The sequence below is a fragment of the Gymnogyps californianus genome, chromosome 1, assembly GCF_018139145.2.
Source record: "Gymnogyps californianus isolate 813 chromosome 1, ASM1813914v2, whole genome shotgun sequence".
NCBI classification, from domain to species: Eukaryota; Metazoa; Chordata; class Aves; order Accipitriformes; family Cathartidae; genus Gymnogyps; species Gymnogyps californianus.
Window position 1 is genome coordinate 27395491 of NC_059471.1, and position 20861 is coordinate 27416351.

General features: G+C 36.4%; 1 protein-coding gene across 11 annotated transcripts in view; it reads right to left on the bottom strand.

Moving 5' to 3' along the window:
* The window catches only part of POSTN (periostin), a 37876-nt gene extending 25103 nt beyond the window's left edge, over positions 1-12773 (bottom strand). For all 11 annotated transcript variants that reach the window (XM_050915471.1, XM_050915470.1, XM_050915469.1 and 8 more), the window contains exons 1-6: positions 12588-12773; positions 10983-11081; positions 4102-4166; positions 2662-2819; positions 1848-2012; positions 877-1023 (exon numbers count right to left, since the gene is read on the bottom strand). In XM_050915471.1, coding sequence (XP_050771428.1) covers positions 877-1023; positions 1848-2012; positions 2662-2819; positions 4102-4166; positions 10983-11081; positions 12588-12709 — 756 coding nt within the window. In that variant the 5' untranslated portion in view covers positions 12710-12773. The remainder of the gene's footprint in view (positions 1-876; positions 1024-1847; positions 2013-2661; positions 2820-4101; positions 4167-10982; positions 11082-12587) is intronic.
* Positions 12774-20861: the final 8088 nt, after the last annotated feature.

The window sequence follows — 20861 nt, forward strand, 5'->3', positions numbered from 1 at the left end:
AATAGGTAAGACCTTATCTAGGATTAAGTGAAAATGTCTGCTTAGAGTTCACAAAAGTTAAACCCAAATAGAAGAGATACAAGAGAATGCACAGGAAAAAATGAAATAGAGAGGGCTTCTTTTTCAGCTGGAGGCTAGAAAGGGTTGGCTTTTATATTCAGTTTTTTAAAGGGATTAAATGATGTGGTTGCCTATGACTGTCATGGACTGGATTTGAGGGATTCAGAGAGTCTTTTCCACCTTTATGCCTCTGTATTTAAAATATTTTTTTGTATTTATTGAGGAGATGAAGGAGGGAAAAGGACAACAGCTATTTGCAAAACTGTGGCATATTTCTTTAAACATGTGCAACATGAAATCCCATTACACTAGGCAGACACATCTTCCAGAAGGAGAAATTAGAAACTTGGACAGAAAAAAACCTGCTTCCTCTCTGCAAGAAAAATCCTTCCTACATGTATCTACTGGTGTTCTGAAACTTGCCATGAGTTAGGTTCTGGAATTTATTTGGGATTTTTACCATTTTCTATCGTTCATTTTGAAATTATTTATCTAGCACCAGACACTAACTTATGCTCACACATTTCATTACCTCAGTGCTTGAAAAGAAGGCACACTTTTTTATGCACAGGGACACTACCCATCCTATTGATGTGGTCTTATTCGATCCGCAAAAGAGCCGAAGCAGACTCCTTATGTAAAATGTACTTTGCCTTTTTATATAGCTAGATTTGCAATATTAGCTGGAGTTCTTAATTTAATTTATTTCTGTCTTTTACTGAACTAACCCTTCTTATTTCCAGGTGTCATACACAAATAGAAAAGAAAGAAGAAAAAACTAAAAGACCAGAGAAGCATTTTCACTTGTCCACTCACTCTAAGAGATGAAAGATCATCCTCAACTTCAATGAAATCTTGAATGGTATTTCCAACAGCGGTCAGAACACGATCAATGACATGAACAACACCATTGGTAGCAATCTGGTTGCCATGGATGACCCTGGCACAGTTAACAGTAACAACCTATATTTGAAGAATCAAGCAGTAGAAGATTAAGCATTAATTTGATCATAAACTTGGAATCTGATTCTTACAGATTGGCAAAGTATGTACTGTACATTATGTATTCACTGTTGTTCTTTCAGTTTTTATTTTAAATTTTAAGTAAAACCTTGTAAGATTTGAAAGGCTGACTAAGCTTCTGGAAAGCTAGCAGCAGATTTATTCAGGCTACATTGATTTCATATTCATGTTTAATTTCTTATTGCAATTATTCAGATTTGTTTTCCATATCTGGTTAATATGGTGATTTTATTGTTTTTTACTGATGTAAACTGTAGTCCAACATAAACATTTCAATGCATTTAAGGCATGGGAGATTTCTAGCATTTATAAAAATGAATTTTTTTCCAGCCAAATAATGGATGGGTGTCCCCTACATTCTTAAATGCTTCTACCATGCACTCCAATTCAAATAAGAGAGCTGATTTAATATTGTTTTGTAAACACATGAAGATTAATAGTAGATTTTGCTCTCACATTTATTATGATCATATATATTGGCCACAAAAGGCTTTGTCTTTTAGGAAGAAAGTTCATTCTCGTTTGAACTTTGATTTCTAAACAGCAAACAGCATATGTTCATTAATTCTTTCTTAGTGATTAGTTTACACAGCAGACAAAATTTCTTCAAGATAAAATTTATTTATTTTTGTCAGTGGCAACTGACTTGCTAGATGTTAAACTTTCTATAACCTATTTTCTTAGCTATAGAAGGAAATAAAAGAAAGAGTAATGGCTATAACCGAATAATTATATTAGGAAAAAAGAAAAGAGAATAGACTTACCCCATTAGGATAATGGTTAATAAGCAACTTCTGGTCATTATACATAGACACCAGAGTCATGCCATTCTTAAGATCTTTTGTCAACATGCGCTTGTTTACCATGTGGTGGTGGAGAGCGTTATACAGTTCAATATTTACATTGTCAACCAAATTCCTGTGAATTTCCTGAAGAAAGGAATTTAACTAATTAGAAGCTTCAAAACATTCTTCCAGTTGGAAAGATGTATATATTGCTTTACTTTAACATATGCTTTCAATATATTCAACAATGGGTATTTCCTGTTAGGAGACACGACTTTGATACCTATCAATCTGGCTCTACTTAAATGATGCTTTAGTCTGATTTGCTCACAAATGAAAGACAAGAGGTCTCATCACAGACAAGTCATTGGAGGAGCTTTGATTCAATATTTATTTAACTAAAAACATTACTAAAAGAGGACACCTGAATCACTGACAAAGTACAATTATACTCTACATCATACAAGTACTGGAATTCCTGTCAGTTTCCCCAAAACTATGCTAATAACACTAGCAATATTAGCATTTGTCATGCAAGTGCTTAAATAAGAAACACTTACAGTTGCTTAGTACTCCTGAAAATAAATTCAGACTCTCTAGCTTCAGCAATGCATGTTAAACACACAAATTATTTTATTATAATTTGTGTAAAGTCCTTTTATATCTAAAATATCAATATTGTTTCTAGTCTACCTTGTCACAGACTAGCTGTTGCAGCTAAAACAACATTAGCTGAAAGAGAAACACATTTTAACACATGCACGCATGTATACATACACACACACACACTTACTGAATTTAGTTGCTCCCAGGCTTCATTGCTTGGTGCAAAGAAAGTGAATGATCCTCGTCCCTCAATCTCTTCTCTCAGCTTTGATATGTCAGAATACTGCTGCGTGGAGGTAGCTCCCACAATACCAAGTGTACCATATACATGATCAATAGGAGCAACTGAAATAAACATGAGATAAGAATACTGTAAACTCTTCAGTCATCCAGTTTCTCACAACCAAATCTACTTTGTTTCTTTTGGTTGGATAATACTATTGCCTTTCTGAAACTGTTTAAATAAATTTAAAAAAAATGTGCTTAGATTAAAATTCCATTGTCAACATACGCAAAAACGATCCAAACACATCTGATTCTTATTTAGTTTTTTAGTTTGCTTAATGAAAAATTAGATCAAACAAAACAGAATATTGTAATGTTTTCTTTAGAAGAGTTGTCTTGTTTTGTGCCAACCCAACTTGAAATGGGAGGCTACCCATTGAGGACAGGAGTAAATTCCATCTATAATCACAAAAATTTCAATGGAGTGGGTCTCATTTGGTCATGGTGGACCAGAATTCTTCTCATGAGGCCTCTTGCTCTTCTTCCAGTGTGTGGTTTCTGCATATATTGATTCATCCAGAGAGTAAGAATGGCCATAGTCTTACAGTTAAAACACTGCTACATGAGAACAGGATTCATCTGTCCTAATTCTAGGCATCTGCATGCAAGCTAGTTGTTCTTGGCTCTTTTTATGGTCATGGAGAGGAACAGGCAATTCTAGACCGTGACTGACCTCATCCTAATGTAAACATCTAAAGTGAGATTAATTCATCTAAACAAACTGAACTCTGCCTTAGATATGCCTAACTATTATTGAATGTAAAAGGACTAGTTCAGATATAGGGATCTAAAGTGATGAAATATATTCCTTCTCAGATTACTCTTCTCTGCTGCAATTAATTACATTTATGCAAAACAGAATAGCACAAATAGGAGAAATTAAGACTTCGTGTCTTGTTTTTAACTCGTTCTTAGTTTATTTAAAGCCTAAAACACTCTTAGTAATAAGATTCAAGTCTTCTCAGGAAAAGGAATAAACAGAATTTAGATATGCCACACCTCATGTCCTGGGTTTCTGACCTCACTGGTATGCTTTAGGTTATTCTGGGGTGTGAAGGGCATAGGAATAAAAGTTCTTTGGCAGCTTTGGGAACGGAAGACACTATTGTTTCTCTCCAATCCAGCAACTGGAAGGAGCTGGGAAATTCAACTTAAACTGCATGATCAAATTCAGTGCTGGCTGATTTTTAACTGTGTTGGCTGTATGCAAATGAAGCTGTGTGTTCTCAGGAAGTAAATCTTAAAAAGAGGCAATCATTTCTCAAGATGACCACCTTTGAAAGCCTCTTGTGTTGTAATGCTTCTCATATACTGACTCATCCATATGAAAATAAGCTTGTACCTGCAGGACATCCTCTCATACCATCCATCTTCATATAGCCAGGACAGCACTCATATAAGACAGTTCTGTGGGATATAGACAAAAGCACAATTAAATAATATACTGGACAAGTGTATACTAATTTTAGCTGAGTCTAATTTTTATTTTTTTTATTATGAATTTTTCATTGCTAAGTACACACTTTCCAGATCTTCATCCCTTTTTTATCATTCAACCTTTTCTGTATAGACTACAAATTGATTGTATTTTACTAAATGTAAGGCTTTTGAATTTATAGAATGACTGCCATCATTAAGTTTAAGTGCTAGGAAGGAACATGGGAGGGGATGTGAAACTCATGTAAAGTTATTAAAAGATGATGTGACTAGAACAACAGCTGAAGAAAACTAATTTAACCGGTCTATTTTGAAAAGATTCAGGAAAGGGAAAAATAAAGAAAGTGAGGACATCGAGAGAAACTGGTGGCAGCAAGGCTGTAAAGGAAAAAGAAAAAAAATAAGTGAACTGAACAGAAATTAAAATGGTGAAACTACATGAGGTCACATACATACTGGATATAGAAACTAAACAGGTATTTAGGAGAAGATCCTGTGGATTGTATGGTGATAGTAAGATGGCAGAGTCTCAGTTTTTCAAGGAAGACTTTGAAGAAGCTCAGGAATGAGGGAGAGAACTAATTAAGAACAGACATAAAGCAGGTTATAGAGAAGAAAGTCACTAAAGACTGGATGGATGGACACAAGGGAAAGTTCACTGGTAAATGTAGTGAGGATGAAAACCAGACTACAAGAAATCAAAAACAGAGTTAAAAGAGTGTGTCACCACAGCATACATAGAATTTAGCAATACCAGGGACTAGGAACTGTTATATAACGATGTCAATAAAATATTCTCATTCTTGAATACGTGTGAGATATACATAACAGCAAAACAGGGCTAACTGATAATTCTATACTGTAACACTCAATTTAGCATTTATGGTCTTATAAGATATAATGTCTTCTTAATTAATATGGCAGAAATAAAAGCTCTACCATAGATCTGCTTGACAAATTCTCCTGTCTTACACGAAAGTGCAAATTCACTAAAGTTATCACAGAGCTGATTTTGGCTCCTCAGGAGGGGGAATGCCAACAAATTATACAACCTTACCAAAGTCTAAAACATAAAGTTTAAGACATTAGACTTCAGATATTACTTTTCAAATTATGGTACACTGTGAATGACAAGGAAAAGTTGCCATCACGGTTTTATATCATAGATTTATTTTTATAGGTGTGGCTGATGTTGGCAGTGCTAGAGTTCTCAACACTAATTCCTTGAAGGTTTTTGCTGAGTCTTTACCACTACATTCCAGCTTTTAATTTGTAGACTCTTTGGTGGCAGCTGAGTACACTTCTCTCATTTTTCATAAACTAAAGCTGACAAAACATTAACCACAAGCACATTAAAATGAACAGCTTATTCAAATGAAAAGTTGGACTCAAGGCCTGCAACATCCAAACTACTTGAAGAGATTAAAAAATGGAAGTAGACTGGAAGAACAATAGCATTACAAAGCATGATTTTAAAAGTGAGGATTATAATTCCGTAATTGACAGCAATCTGAAAGAGCTGGTGAAGATCAAAGAATTTTTTTTTAAAACACATAGTCTTTCATTTCTCTGTGCTATGAAAATATTTTGTCTTCATTCCCTCATATACATATACACACATGACATATTCACCCTTCTGCCATGTGCATCTTTTCAACTGAGAAGCCACATATTGAAAGTATTTGTATAGTTCTTTTTAATAGATCTCTTTCTCTAAAGGAATTCACTGAATGGCTATTTCTTCAGAATGCAAGAATAGCATACAGTTTAGGCTACAGATTTTCTAACTAATAAGGAAATTAACCTTATACTCTTCCTCCTTGTTGCATTCCTGCCAGAAGCTAATGAAAAAAAAAAATCTGATTAGAGAAAACTGTGTAGCAGAATAGAAGCCAGAATATTCTCCCAACTGTGTGAACTGCTTTGTCATGAGAAAATATTTTTTCCTTCCATGGGATAGAAAAATATCTGCTCCTCACCCCATGAGCAGCTATGAAAGATTGCAGTCTTAATTAGCTTTTGGAAAACGGAAAGAGGAAGCTGAGTTATAAGCATAGAATAAGACATGGCAAGTTTAGTCTTCTTACCACATCCAACAACGACACAATTAATGAAAGGCAGAAAATTGGCTGAAGAACATAGTTAAGAAAGAAAATGCTTCTTCAGCCAAGCATTACAAGATCAGTGCCTTTTTTACCATGTAACTTGTTATGTACAGCCCAGGCTTTTTTTCAGTCATCAAGGATTACTGCAAATTCCTGCTTACTGTATTCATGTTCCCTTACAGTTGACTGCAATTAGAAGGTCCATGTATCAGCTGTGCTCAAAATGTAGTGAGAAAGATGGAATGGGAAAAAAAGCATCTGTGTGGAGGATCCCCTGACAAGGTTAGAACCAGACAAAACTCAGTGCAAGATGCAGTTCCTCAGCACCACTCATGTATAGACACAGTACACAGGGGAAGTACCATCTCACACCATAAGTTATCCTCATCTGTATCTCCTTACTGGTTCATTGTAAGATGTTGCCCAAGCAAAGAACACAGTTACTCAGATAACAAGCAATGCTGCATTCTTGAGTTTTTGGAGGTTTTGGTGGTTTTTTTTGGTTTTGGGGTGGGGTTTTTTGGTTGGTTGGTTGTTGGGGTTTTTTTAGCACAAAGTTGTTCTGACCTCATCCAAAGGAGTATATTCCAAAGGAAAAAGCGTCAGAGCAACACTACCTTATGCCCTTGTTATTCTTGGCTAACAGAGCCAGTTTTCAGTTTATTCAGATCAGCTCTGTCACTCTTCTGTTTCTACTCCTTGCTGGCATGGAGATAAAATACTGCAGAGAAACAGTGGAAAGACTTCTAGTCCAACAGACTTTGATTTTAGAAAATCTTTACGTTGCATTCCAGTTGGAAATTTACAGCAGTGGATAGGAAGTGTAAATAATAAAAGCATTCTTAAATTAACATTTTATAGATCATATATACAAGTTAGGGAGGACTTGTTAACATGGAGATATTAACATGAGAAAAGCCATTGTCCTTTGGATTAGCATTCTTATGACAGTATCCTCTTTAGTCATGTCTGCATTTCTGTTTTGAGTACACAGAGTATAAAACTCCCATTAACAGCTAAGACTAAGTTGTAACAGATGCTCTATTACAGCCACCAAAAAAACCTCAGGAGTTCTATGACTGAATTTACTCTCATACACACTGTTTTCCGCCTCTAGCCTTGCTCTGTGAGTGCTTGTACAATGGCAGGAGTGTTAAAAGAGGAGGGAGAAGGTAGGTGATAATTTTGTGTAGATTCTCATGCCCAAATCCACCCAGCCCAACTGCTCAAAGGTCTTCCTCTAGTTGGCTGTAGCAGGCTTCTTGCTTAGGGCCTTACTCAGGCTCTGTAAAATGTTTTACAGCTTACATTCCTCTAAATTCTAGTCAGTGAAGAGAACAAAGTCACCATCTGACTTTAGTTCAATGAATCCAAACTGCCTATTGCTTCAAAATTTTTCCTGACACATGAAGGTATCTATCACTGCATAACTCATTTTACTCCTGCAGCTCAGCAAAGTAATGAACTCCCTGTCAGATTTGTGCTGAGAGCAGACTTTCTCTCATGGGAAGACATGACATCTATCTAGGAATAAAACCACAGGAGTAGGTTGTTTTCCAAAACTGACTTTGAGAATATCCAAGTTTCAGTCTAAGTCATTTTCAGGAAATACCCTTCTTCCCAATGTGTCTGCAGTGGAATAAAATGTAGTGCCAAAGAAGTCAGTGGTATGGCAGACTTTACTCAAAAGGTGAAGTATTTTGGATGACTTGCAGCATGGCTACTGAAGGAAAAGGGAAGTCAGTATTATAATGCCACCTGGAGGAGAAGGAAAGATTCTGATAAAAACTATAAATCTATGGGTCCCGAAAAAAATTGAAGGTAGAGGTGGGGCAAATGACCGCACACAGTCTAGTTTGACTGGAAATTGATCATTATTACCATCATCAAATGCATACAAATCTGCAATTTGTATGAAAAATGAGATCTAACCAGTCTGGATTTGCTTATAAAAACAAAGCCAAAATCAAAATGGGAGAGATTGGTTAGGATTCCGGACAGTCAATTACATTCCAAAGAAACCTCTGGGGATTTAGAATTATCAGATTGCTTGTCTGGGTAGGATGTTCAGTACGATTTGTGCTACGTCCACTCTAACTTACTGCTGTTATTTTCTTCCATCTCCTTAAGTAAGTAATTAGTAGCCACTAAAGTTTACAATAGCAGAAAGCTTAGGGTGACAGCTTGGCCCATGAAAATCAGGTCTTTTCCTCGGCTCTGGTGGGGCCATGGTATCATTCTTCATGTCTAGACTGACTTTAGAGTTGAGACTTCAAAGCCGGTGCTTGAAAGGCAAGACTGTGTGTTGGAATCAGTGTCTCACTGTATCGGAAGTATAACTCAGCTCCATTAATTTATGGTATGCTGTCAGAGCACTGAAAACATTTTCTCAGAAAGAAAATGGAAGAAAACTTCCTCCTACTACATCTTCCCTCAGTCTTTTTCCTAAAGATCCTTTCCAACACTGTGTTATGACATGCAGTATCTTTCAGGAATCTCAAAAAATGCAAAGCCTCTGACACCCAACAGGAGCAGTAGAAACCACAATCCAAGCCCATTTCAGATCCTTGCCTGACTACTATCTGATTTGCATGTCTGATTTTAACAGTGCAAAAATCATTACTGGAGGCATTTTTCTCACATAAATAATCATTTGGGAGTCTTAATCAGTTTTACATTAGTAAGTATAGGGATCATGTTCAAGAACAACTATGAATATAATAGTTTGCAGCCAGGACAGCTGAACCAGTCAAAAAAAGAAACAAAATGTAAAGCTGGTTTTGAAGAAAAATGAAAAAAATAAATAGGAAAAGGATACTTTTTTAATTATGAAAGTGTCGTATATGTAGATGCACTGAAGAGAGCATGAGAGACTGTAGCCATATTAGCACTCCTAGTGATGCATGCACACTCTGCATCATTTTTTGTGTCCCCCCCCATTCCCCAGCACAAACCCAGATTGTGTCTGCATCTAATTCTTTGTCAACATAGAATTCTTTGACTTTCTGTAAAGAACCATTCAATGAATTTCATACAAGTTTACAAAGTCTTACAGTTGCAGTTTTAACTTAGAAGTATTCTGTTTGTAAACGCTCACTTGGATTCAATGTGAGCTATGTGTAATGGTTTAAAGTCAAAATATATCTCCCCCCCCCCCCCCCCCCCCGAATTTGTCATTGTTTCTATATTTAGAAACACTTTTTAAAACTTGAAGAATGGACTGGAAAATGTGAATCCTATTTACTCATGACTTTGACAGTCAAGAGAATAAAAATATGACTAACTAATTGCAAATTATCAGTCACTTCTTGTTCAAGCTCTCCTTTCTAGTTTATCTAGTGAATTATTGTTGATCAGAAAAACATTTTCAAGAGAATTTAAGAGCTTGTTTACAAAGGGAGTAATTTTCAACTGGCTTATGTTGCTAACCCTGTGGATATTTTTCTTCCATATTAACCTCTGTTAAGGAAGCCGTTGGCACAGAAACAAAAAATCTCTATTCCACATTACATTAACACCTAAAACAGTGGTTGATGTTCATTAGGAAAATTCTAAGTACAAATCTTACTTTAAATGGATTTAAGTTCCTCATACATATAATTTGCACCATGTATCAATATAACTTAACATCTTTATGTCTTAGGACATAAAATGTCTCAGTGACTATTCAAATTGTGTACCTAAATATTACTTGGACATTTGGAAGAGTTTTATAGGCTTTCACTAAGAGACTCCTAATACCCCAAAACAGAGTTGCAATTGAAGCCTGGACTCCCTGTTTACTCAAGCCTTTCTGAAAATGTCACTCCAGACCTATTTGGACCCTGTAAGAGAATAATGGGAAAATAAAAATAATGATTTCCTGTGACAACTGCTGAGAAATTTATCCAAGTAATTGCATAACAGCAAGAGAAAATGTGGTACAGAAGAAAAACATTAGTTTATTGTATTGTATAAACAATATCAGTCTCTGTTAAATTACTTAATTCTAGGTGAGACAAGTGGGGCAGACCAAGTTCAGGACTGGGGGTTTTGTATGTGTTCACACTCTGAAGCTGCTCTATGGCTGACGAAGCAGTAGTGACTGACATTTTGTCACAGAGAAGGCAATGACTTGCGTTCTGAGAAGAAGTGACAATTGAAGTATACACACAGATTCCAAAAGAATGCCAAACTCTCCCAGATTTAATCTGTATCCAGAACTATATTTTGATTTTTTTTTTTCTTTGTGGAGAGGTGCGGTCTGAGCACACAGCTCTGCTGGGTAGTGCTGAATTCTTTTCACAACTGGCCCATTAGGTCCCTCTGTGTTTTTGGGTAACCTCACACCTCTTTGTGTTTAAAGTAGAGCTATGAATACTTAACTCAGAGAAGTACTGCTGGAACAAATACTTTGAAGCCTCTTAAACTTAAAAAAGACTATATACTATGCTCTCAGTTTTTTTCAGACTTTCCACTACTTTTGTGATTATTTTTGGCAACAATTATTGGATCAGTTACCCAGGTGGTTTTAGAAGGAGCTAAAGAGAAGTTGTAACCCTGTAAAATTATGCACTGAATTCTTCCTGCGTCTACATTTGAAACAAACAGTTAGTTTGTCTCTGACAGAAGGAGAGTTTTCTAATCGTACATTATGATATCTCAATGTATGAGGAATAGTTTTGAAACAGAGCATACTTACGCTTTCTTTCCACAGATGGCTCCCTGGTACCAGTTTCTGCAGGTGCTGAAGTATTTCTTTTTTGTTCCCATAACTTGCTGAAGGGCACAGACATTTGGGCTACGGGTGGGAGTGAGAAACATTTTAAATATCATTTCTGTTGAGCAAGAGTAAGAAATGAACATCTGGCTTCAGTTCCCAGGGCAGGTGTGTTTTCAAGCAACCACAGTGCAAGCTCCCGGGACGGCCCAGCTGGGTTCCTTGGCCAGCCCACCCTCCCGGCAGGGACAGAAGATTCCCCTCCTTTCTGGTTTGACCCTCTGTCTCTGATGGGCAGTGAATGCCAGCTGTGCCTAGTCAAGTCTCAATGTGCCTTACATTTCTTCTTTCCCCCTGCGAAGTGAATTAATTACCAGCCACCAAGGACTGAGCTGTGAATACCATCAGACTCTTTTCATTACAGTTTTTGTCTTGTACACATCTGTGCAGCTGAAGGTCATGGGGAGATGGGGAAGAAAAGTGCCTTGTTCTTTATGTAGAAGGAAACCCTGTCTTCTGTAAATCAATCAGCTATTTTGATTACCAACCGTTTGGAGTACCACAGGCACCTAAGTAAACATTCTGGGAATTACTGGGGACCAAAGGGTAAATTGGCATGTAAATAAAAGGAGTCACAGATTTCAAACGAGGAATACTTTTTCCTTAGCATGGTAGTGTACGGAAAAGGAATTTCTTAATGGCAAATTCCAAGGAGCAAAGGCATTTTGTCACTAATTTTTATACTTCTACAATTAAAAAAATTCATCAGTTCAAAAGTTAGAACATACATTTTACATCAGTGGGAAGCCAGGGAACTTTTTTATTTGAAAAGCACAGTGTGTGTGTGTGTGTGTGTGTCTGTGTAGCAGGCAGAGGGTATTCAACAAAGGAAGATAGGATGGTAAACAATTCTTATTCACAGAACGTTTTTTACTTAAGAAGACCGAAGGAAAATATGTTTAGACACATGTGTCTCCCTGACACCAGCTGTTCAAATTATTTCCATGTCTCTGAGCAGCCTGGCTTGTAAGCATTGTCTTTTGGGTACTCTGCTGAGCAGCTTGCTGCATTGCTCCAGTGGGAACAGAAGTTTTACAAAGGGCTCCCAGTATATATTCCCATGTTAGAAAGCAATTAAACAGAGTTCATGATTTTTATTAGGATGGAATAAAGAGAGCAAATACTGTGGGATAGGTGTCAACTCTATTCAAACATTTTAAACATACTAACATATTTCAAACATATTCAAACATATATTAAACATATCTGACGTCCCATTACATTAATTGTGAACTGTAACTAACTTCAGTGATTCTAAAACACATGTATTTTATTCATTGAGAAGTGGTGATTTTAGATTTTTCCACATTTTATGAAGTTTAACAGTATTCTGTCTCCTTTTGAAACTCCCCAGAAAGCTTTTCATTTAGGAACAATTCTTGTAAAATTAATTGAGAAAGAAAGTTCTACTTGAGTGACAATAAGAATTCATAGTGAAAAATCACATTTAATATAATGAGAGAAGAAAGGGAAGAATAAAGATTAACAAGCTCCCTTTTAAAATAGAAATAAAACCCAGTTACTTACCCTTGGTCGCGTGCCCTTATTCGACTATGAGTTAAAATCTTGTCATAGTGAGCAGAAGCAGCTGCTTGTTCAAAAGCAGACAACAAAAAAATGGAAAAGGTGAATAAGAAAAAGATCTTCATCTTTAGTCCTCTGTTGCTTCTGGCAAGTCTAGAAGAGAGAACTGGCAAAGGGTCTGGAGAGCTGACAATTTATATACATGTTGGAAGGTGGTGGGAGGGAACCACAGGATCAACCTGAAACTTCGTACCACCCTCCTTAGAAGAGCAGCTTTCTCTGCCAGCTTCAGTAACCTAAATTAGTACCATACATTAACCATATAAACCATTTTTTTTAATCCCCAGTTGACTAATTTCTTCCTTATTACAGAAGGCTTAGCATTTTATTCTGCTGACACAACAGCAGACAAAGTTTGAGAAGTTTAGACTTTGACTTATGATTGGGTATTTATAGCACTGAAGCATCCAGAGTCGTGATCATTGCGTGTGATCATTCCCCTTCCCAGAGGAAGATGTTGTCTGTTCCCATAAGAACTGCACTACTTTCCTTTGTTTTCCATGTCTCACAGTTATCAGCTATGAGCTGTTTAACTAGTGAAGTTGATGAAAGTTCCAAACAATACTGTGGTCAAAAACCCGGAATAGCATTTTTGTCTTGAGAAAAAAAAGCTGAATTAACACACAACCTGATTATGAAGTAGTTACACTATCAAATGCAGTATTAGCTTAAATATGCATTTTAATTCCAATAATAACAGTTGCTATTACATAATGCTTTTATTCAGAGCTTTATGTAATCATATAAAAATCCCTGAGTATCTGAAAATTTGAATATATATCTTTCTATACTTATTAGTCAGTCTTTGGGAGCCTATTGTGAAGTAAATGGAAAATGTAATTCCGATCTGTAAATGAGGGAACTGAGGCAGAAGGGTGAAGTGGCAGGCTCAAGCCTCCAGTGAAGCAACAGTCTTAAGGCTCCAGGGACAGTTGGTGTTTGGACTGCAATCCCGGAGTTTGCAATTTTCATCTCAAGGAAAAAATTCTGCCATTTATATAGAAGTGTTTGCATATGAACACAATTTCAAGGTATACTCTATAGATCATTTCAGATCTTTATGAAAGTAAGGTGAGTTCTAATGGCAGTTCTTTGCTGCAATTTATTCCTCCAAACCAGAGCAAGTAGTGAGGTGAATAACTGGAAATGGATGCAGTATTGGACTGACACCCTGGGACCAACCTCTCATTATAGAACAAACACAAATCAGGCAAAGAGCAGCGGGCAGAGACAAAGACTATTTCCTATATATCATCATAGGTAAAGGTTATAACTAGTCATAGGTATATAGACATTTTATGATTAAGGTCATGTCTTACATAACCATAACACTTCATGGTTTCTAAGGTTAACAGCAGGGACATTAGGTTAAATGGTAGGTGGACTTCTTTTCTACTGCAACCCATACTCATCCTACCTGCAAATGACTTGAGATAGCCCATGGAAGTGGCAGCATCTCTAGGCTCACTATGTGTGAACTCAGTAAAACTCCATGCCTGAAACCATCACTGTCAGATCCGATGAAGGAGGTGACGGGTCAACTCTGTGATATAATATTACAAGTTTTAGGAGAATGTCACTGCTGTGCTCCTTCTGTTCCTCTCAGAGCTTTTTATCTCTTTCTGGTCGTTGCAGCAAGAAATACAGTGAGAAATATCACATCTTAATTGTCTAGCTATAACATTTCAAGCTGCTAATTGGCCTCAGTTGATTACCCTTTGCAGTTCTCAATCTATAGACGAAAAAAATAGAAGATACTCTGTTAAACTAACTTGACAAACTTCAGAAAGTCCCAGAACTGTCCCAGTAACTTGTCTTCTCAGGAGTGCCTCCCCCCTGAGTCTCTCAACTCTCAGCATAGCTCATGTTCTTCTCTTCCACACTTACCACGTAGCATCAAAAAATGAGTAGAAATTAATGCTGCGGCATGCACTGAGCTCCTGTTGTTCACAGAGCTATCCACCACAGTTAAAGAAGAAGCAATCTGAGCAGGGCAAGTATTTATTATTTCCAGATTTTTCCAGCTTTGTGATTAGTGACCCAATCTCAAATCGCAGAGAATCCCATTTGTTCTCTGCGTAGAGTACAGTAGGCTGTAATTCTTAAAATGGTAGTTCTTATTAATAGTACCTTACTCTTCTCTGTTTCCACTTTGATTGTGGTAGGAGCTGGACATAATGGGAACAAATAGCGAACCTAAGACCATTCAGCTTCCCACTTCCATACATTAATGTTATAAAACTGCCCTTTCCACTTCAGAGGTATAGAAGAAAAGATGTGAAGGCTTGTTATATGTCAAACTTAATATCAAACATGGTGGCAGAGGTAATGGGGCAGCACAGAAACTGGTGATGAAGAAATATGCAAATATAAAGTTATATGAATTAACCAAATCAAAGAATAATCAACATTAAACCTTATAGCAACCCTAGTGACATGATTATATTTAATGAGGCAAGTGTTAGTAAAAAATAGTCAATGGAGACATAAAGTTCACTGAAATAAAATAGCATGAGGAAAAAAATACTGATCATAAGCTTGACTTTCTGAAAAATCTCTAAATCGCTGAATGAGTTGTTCTGGTGAGTGGTGTAAAAATGCGCAGATCCTAAAATGGATAAAGCTCATCTTTAACTGGAAATTACTGTTTTGAAAACCATCAACCCAATGGAAATTGCACAAACTTATAATTTAAAAACTTCCAGTAAAAAAAACCCAACCAAACAAACAGCAAAAAGCATCAAGAAGAAAAAACAGTCCAATTACATGAATCTTATTCCTCATTTATGTTTATGTTAGCCCAGATATAAAAGCAAATAATGAAACCAGGCTCTGTTTTGCCTGTGATATAATGGCGTGCTGAACAGCACACCAGAGTAATCATTTTCTAATTTGCCAACTGAAATACTGTTCTGGTTAACCAACACTTTATTCACTTGTGCTCATTGCTACTTTATTTGTTTTAATTTGTTCTTTATTTAGTAAGGTGGCTACCCCACCAAGTAGTCACCTTAGGTTTTTTCTTCCTTTGGCTAAATACTTTGTGCAATATTCTGCTTCCTAAGGGATGTGATGTTGAAATTCTAATTATAAATGACGAAAATCTAATTATAAAATGCATAAAACCACCTCATAGATGTGAGTTATCACTGTGGTAATAGGACTTTTTATTATCCACAGCAGAAGGAGCATATCCAAAGAAATACCTGGAACAAGTATAGAACAAGTGCTGATTTTCATCTTCCACAAAATGTAAGTAGTGTCAAGAAGAAAAGCCTAAGGTATCTGCTATTCTGCATTGTTTCTTGTATTTCTCTAGAGACCTCTAGTGGAGAGAACTCTGTAAAAATCATTTTCTCAAAGTTGTGTGAAGTGTTTACACTAAGAATTTATTGTACGATAAAACAATTTGTTTTATAATTCCTAAAGAGGATTAGTTTAATTATATGATGCAAGAATCCTTGCATTCAAATATTCAGGGGTTTGAATAAATGCCTTTACATCAAACTGAAGTAAAAGAAACATCTAGCTATTAGTCACTTGTGGCTAATTCTGCTGATGATGTGCAGAAATTTAGCAAATAAGAATGGAAGGAAATTAAAGGTTTTTCAAACACTTTCTTCCCAGTTAAAACCTGCAGATGTTTCAGGTAATTTACAACGTGTGTCTTATGTTATACGTGTTCTGCTTCTTTATTTTATAACTACTTTATGTGATTACTTTTTGTTGTGTGAGTATGTGTGTGCTCAGTGGAAAAAACAAATGGGCAAAAAAAATTTAAGATTAAAAGAAAGTCTCCTTCTATCCTGCAGTTGTTGCTTGAATTCTTAGGTTTCCTTGGAAACCTTGATTCAGCAAATTTGGGATTTTTGTCAACTTCACTTAGATTAGCAATTTGCACCTGGAGTAACCTTCAGTGTCTCTTCTTAAAAGCTAGTTTGTTTTTAGGAATGCCATTGATATTTACTAGAAGAATCCAAGCAACCCATGTCCGTTTAGACAAACAAAGAGGTTGACAGTAACAGGTGTGTAAGAAATTTAGTGTTTGTAAGTGCAAGGTGATACACCTTAGAAGTAAAGGGTTTAGTTGTAAAAGAGTTCTGTGCCGGTCACAGCTGGTGTACGTGGCTTCTCTGCATATCTGCCTTACAGGAGTGTTGTAAGGGAGCTGCAGTCAGGGAAAAAAATATTTAACACTTGGTGGTTTACTGCAGCACCACTTAGGAACCCCGTCAAATAAAGCATGAAAAAGTCACGGAAAAAGTCTTCCGTTTCCTTGAGAGTGTCTAGCAGAGAACCACTGGGGATAAAGATGTAAAGTATAATCAGTTTAATTCAGTAAGAATTTGTACCTTCTGGAGATTTAGATCAGACAGTTTTAAAAAAAAAAGCGCAGAGCACGGTAAGCCTGGCTACCAACAGAACCTACCAAGGGAGGGGAGTTCCACTGGTGTAGTGAAGGACCCAGCAGTGCTTAGACCAGATGCAGCCTGGTTTCCACACAAACTCATATAAGATGTGGGGGTTTTAAATATCAAATAGAGGGAAGAGGGCTTGATGTTTACATGGATACACAGAAACCCAGAGCTATAAAGTAAATACCTAATAATATAATATAATATAATATAATAATAGTGATAGTGATAGTGATAGTGATAGTGATAGTGATAGCGATAGTGATAGTGATAATACCTTAAGGGAAAGTTTAGAAAGGAATAAATCAAGCTTGGTTTGACTGAAGGCAAGATCCAAAATGTTAAGTGTGTTTGTTTCCAAGGGGATGGATTATCACCAAAACGTTCACTGAGGATTTCTGATGCAACTGCCTGGCAAAGGTTTGCTGCTGTCAGCTATCTCTTTCCTTTCCATACTTATTTTAGTGAAGATGAATCCATATATAGCCATCACCACAAATGAGAAATGGAAATAAACCTCAAGAAAGTAACTAGGAAAGACTTGATGGTGGGTCCTCTGAAGAGGATGATCATGAGTACATAAGTTGATAGTCATAGTCAGTCTTGTTGGGAAATTAAAATAAAATAGTCCAAGAAGGCTCCTAATAATTTCCTCCATTATCACCAGTATTTAGATGCTAATAAACCTTCTTAAGTTACCCACTTATTTTCTATCACATCAGGATTTTACTTTAAGGTATCCTAACTCACTTCTGAAACATCATGACCCTGCTCAACTGATGATTTTTTATGTGTTCACTTTTCAAACTAGGGTTCATATCGCCTAAATTTAGCCATCTCAAAGCCAAAGCTAGTTTTCTTGGCTCCCCTTTTATCCCGGATGGAGAGAGGGCAATTCAGATTTTAGGTGTGGATGATTTGTGTTCTGTAAGTGCCTCTCTCCTTGAACTGCAGAGCATATGAGGTGACTAGTTTGAATGAGAGTCCTAGCATTTAGACAGCCCAATGTCATGTGAGAAGAATCCCACCCTTTGCATCCTTTCTTGAGTGGTGTGTTTTGCAGGGAATGGACACTTAGAAATATACTATGTTGAATAAGATTACTTTACAGTACCATATGTTTTCTGGTGATCAGCTGGGTTATCACCTTTTTCCTCTGCTATTTCCCAACCTAATGACTAGTCTCATAGGGCCTCTTCTGGTATTCTGCCTCAATTTTCACTTTTATTAAGATCATCCTATTAAGCATAGCTACACCACACCTGCAGGAGCTAATTAATTTTCCTCCTGCTGTTGGGTTTATTTATTCAAATGCTTTTAGACTCTTCTCATAAATCTCATTAGGTTTCTCGTTGCCAAGCTATATAATTTGAATCTTCTAATGTTTCTCCATTACCCATTTCTTCCGATCATTACGTTGCTCTTGTCTGAACTTAGCCTCCCTTGTCAAAAATCTCAGCCAACAAGATATACAAAATACAACAAACATGTATTATGGTTCAAAAGAAGCCAGTACTAATTCTGGATTCTTTTCTCTCTGGTCATTTACTGCAGGACTTAGACAAAAGACTCTGCTCCTAAATATCAATTATTTTTGTTTTAAAATTTAAATTTCATTTGGCGCACCTCTGCAAGTGGTTTTTCTCCTCATATTTCCATTGTTTTTCACTAACTAAGCTTATTCTATACATTACTCTGTCTTCACAAGCTTAATCAACATATTAAGTAAGGTGTTTAGCAAAGTAATTGCGCATTATTCTTCCCCACGACATCCCCCAAAGAATGCCTGACATCATAGCATGTATATGTATATGGGGATTAAATCACAGAAAGCATTGCTGGATGGAGAAACACAAAGTCAGCTCTAAGCCATCTGAATTTGGGAGAGACAGGAAGGAGAAAGGAAGACTCAAAGTTGTTGTTATTGTGACTCAGAGTTGGAGATACCAATCAATACTTTGGCTCCTGCAATATGTAAGGAAACACCTATCCTTGGATATCCTTGGAAGCTATACGTGTCTAATTTTTAGGCAAGTCAACAAAAGTTGTAAAATCAGTCTGATCCCTTAAAAAGTATTATTTTATAGTCATATTCTGATGGAAGAAGAGATATTGCTAAATTTTAAAATATCATACTACATACTACATTTTTTATTTATTACAAAATTATTCTATAATTTTTATGCATAATGATTAAATTTAAAATGCAATGTTCCTAGATGTGATTCTAAACTAAGACTTACAGTATCTAATATGCCAATTTTTTTTTTCCTTTAGGAAATCCTCTTTAATGTTGATTTACAAACCCAAGGAAGGATTATTTCTAATAAAACCCTCACAATCTTTTTGTAGTATGGACTGAGCCTTCTTATGTATTTTGGGGAAAATCTACAGCCCCAAACATCAAAATATTCTGCTTTCTCTGTGTCAAAGTGACACTAGAGAACCCAACATATGAATTGTTATTTACTGAAAAAGTTATGTGCATATGGCAATATTTTATAAAAAATGACAGCTCAGCATAAGTTATATGGTCTTATTCCTCAATCCTGATCTGCATATTCAGCTCAGTTACCCTGAAAAATAAAATAAGCGTTAGGCAAACTCCTCAGGAAATGGGAATGTTGATTCCTCATCCAACAGCAGGTGATGCTGTTGCCACAGGCAAACAGTTCTCATCTTCCTTAGAGAATGAACATATCATCTGACCATATGCTGCCTGAGAAAAGATCCAAAATATTACCAAGTTCTTGTGCTTATACAGCACAAGGTAAGCATCGGTGCAACACTGAGATAAGAGCTGAGTGAACCAATCAATAGGAGTTAATAAGTGATTCAGGCAGCAGTGGAATGTAGTACATGGTCCCAAGGAAGCAGCAAAAGCCTACATCAAGGGTGTTTGTGCTGTCGCCCACCAATATTTCAAGGTTGCCCTGGTATTAGATGGTATGATAGTGAACTACACTGTGTGCCCACAATCTCTATTCTTTACTGCTTAAAGCAAAAAAACAGACAACAAAAAAAATTCCTATGAGTCAGCCAGTACCATCCAGTTTATTTAGTTAGTTAACATGCCTCCCTGCAAATATTTTTTTTTGGTTGAGATTGAAATGACAGCAAATTGTCAGTAATATGCATTCTAAATGGGCCAATTAAATGCTCATTTACTCTGCTGGAAAACTTTTACGGATTTCAAAGGTCATTTAATCTACTCCAATGCACGTAAAAGTTACCACACTTGTAGTTAATCAAAAGGCCATTTATTGCAGTGTCTGCATTGTCAGGAACGCTAAGGAGGGGTCTCCAGGATATATATTACAAAAATGGTATCTGTTTCATCTGTTTTGAATTTTGTGATGGTTACTCTCAACTTAAGGTAAAATTCTAAACTTCTTATTATTTATAGACTGTATAATCCTGACTGCCATGAGTCCTTCCTATTACAGCCTGGCTTTGTGACCTAGAATATACAGCTTCTAGGGCATGAATCAAAACCGTAAGAAAGATACTGGAATTTATGTGGGGGGATGGTGTGTGGTCACTGAGAAAGTTTTGCATAAGAAATCAAGAAAAGAATGGGAATAATCAGCATTTAAGATGAAATAGATCTTTTAAGTCAGGCCTTTGATCGCATCAATAAGACTATAATACTAAAAGAACTGGTATTGCTTTGCTCTGAGTATTATGTAGAGAGACTTAGGAGTGGCTCCAAATGAAACAAATACTTTCAGCTTTTATAAGGTGGTGATGTTAAACACAGGGAAAAGTGGCATTCTGGAAGATGTGAAAATAAGGATTACCA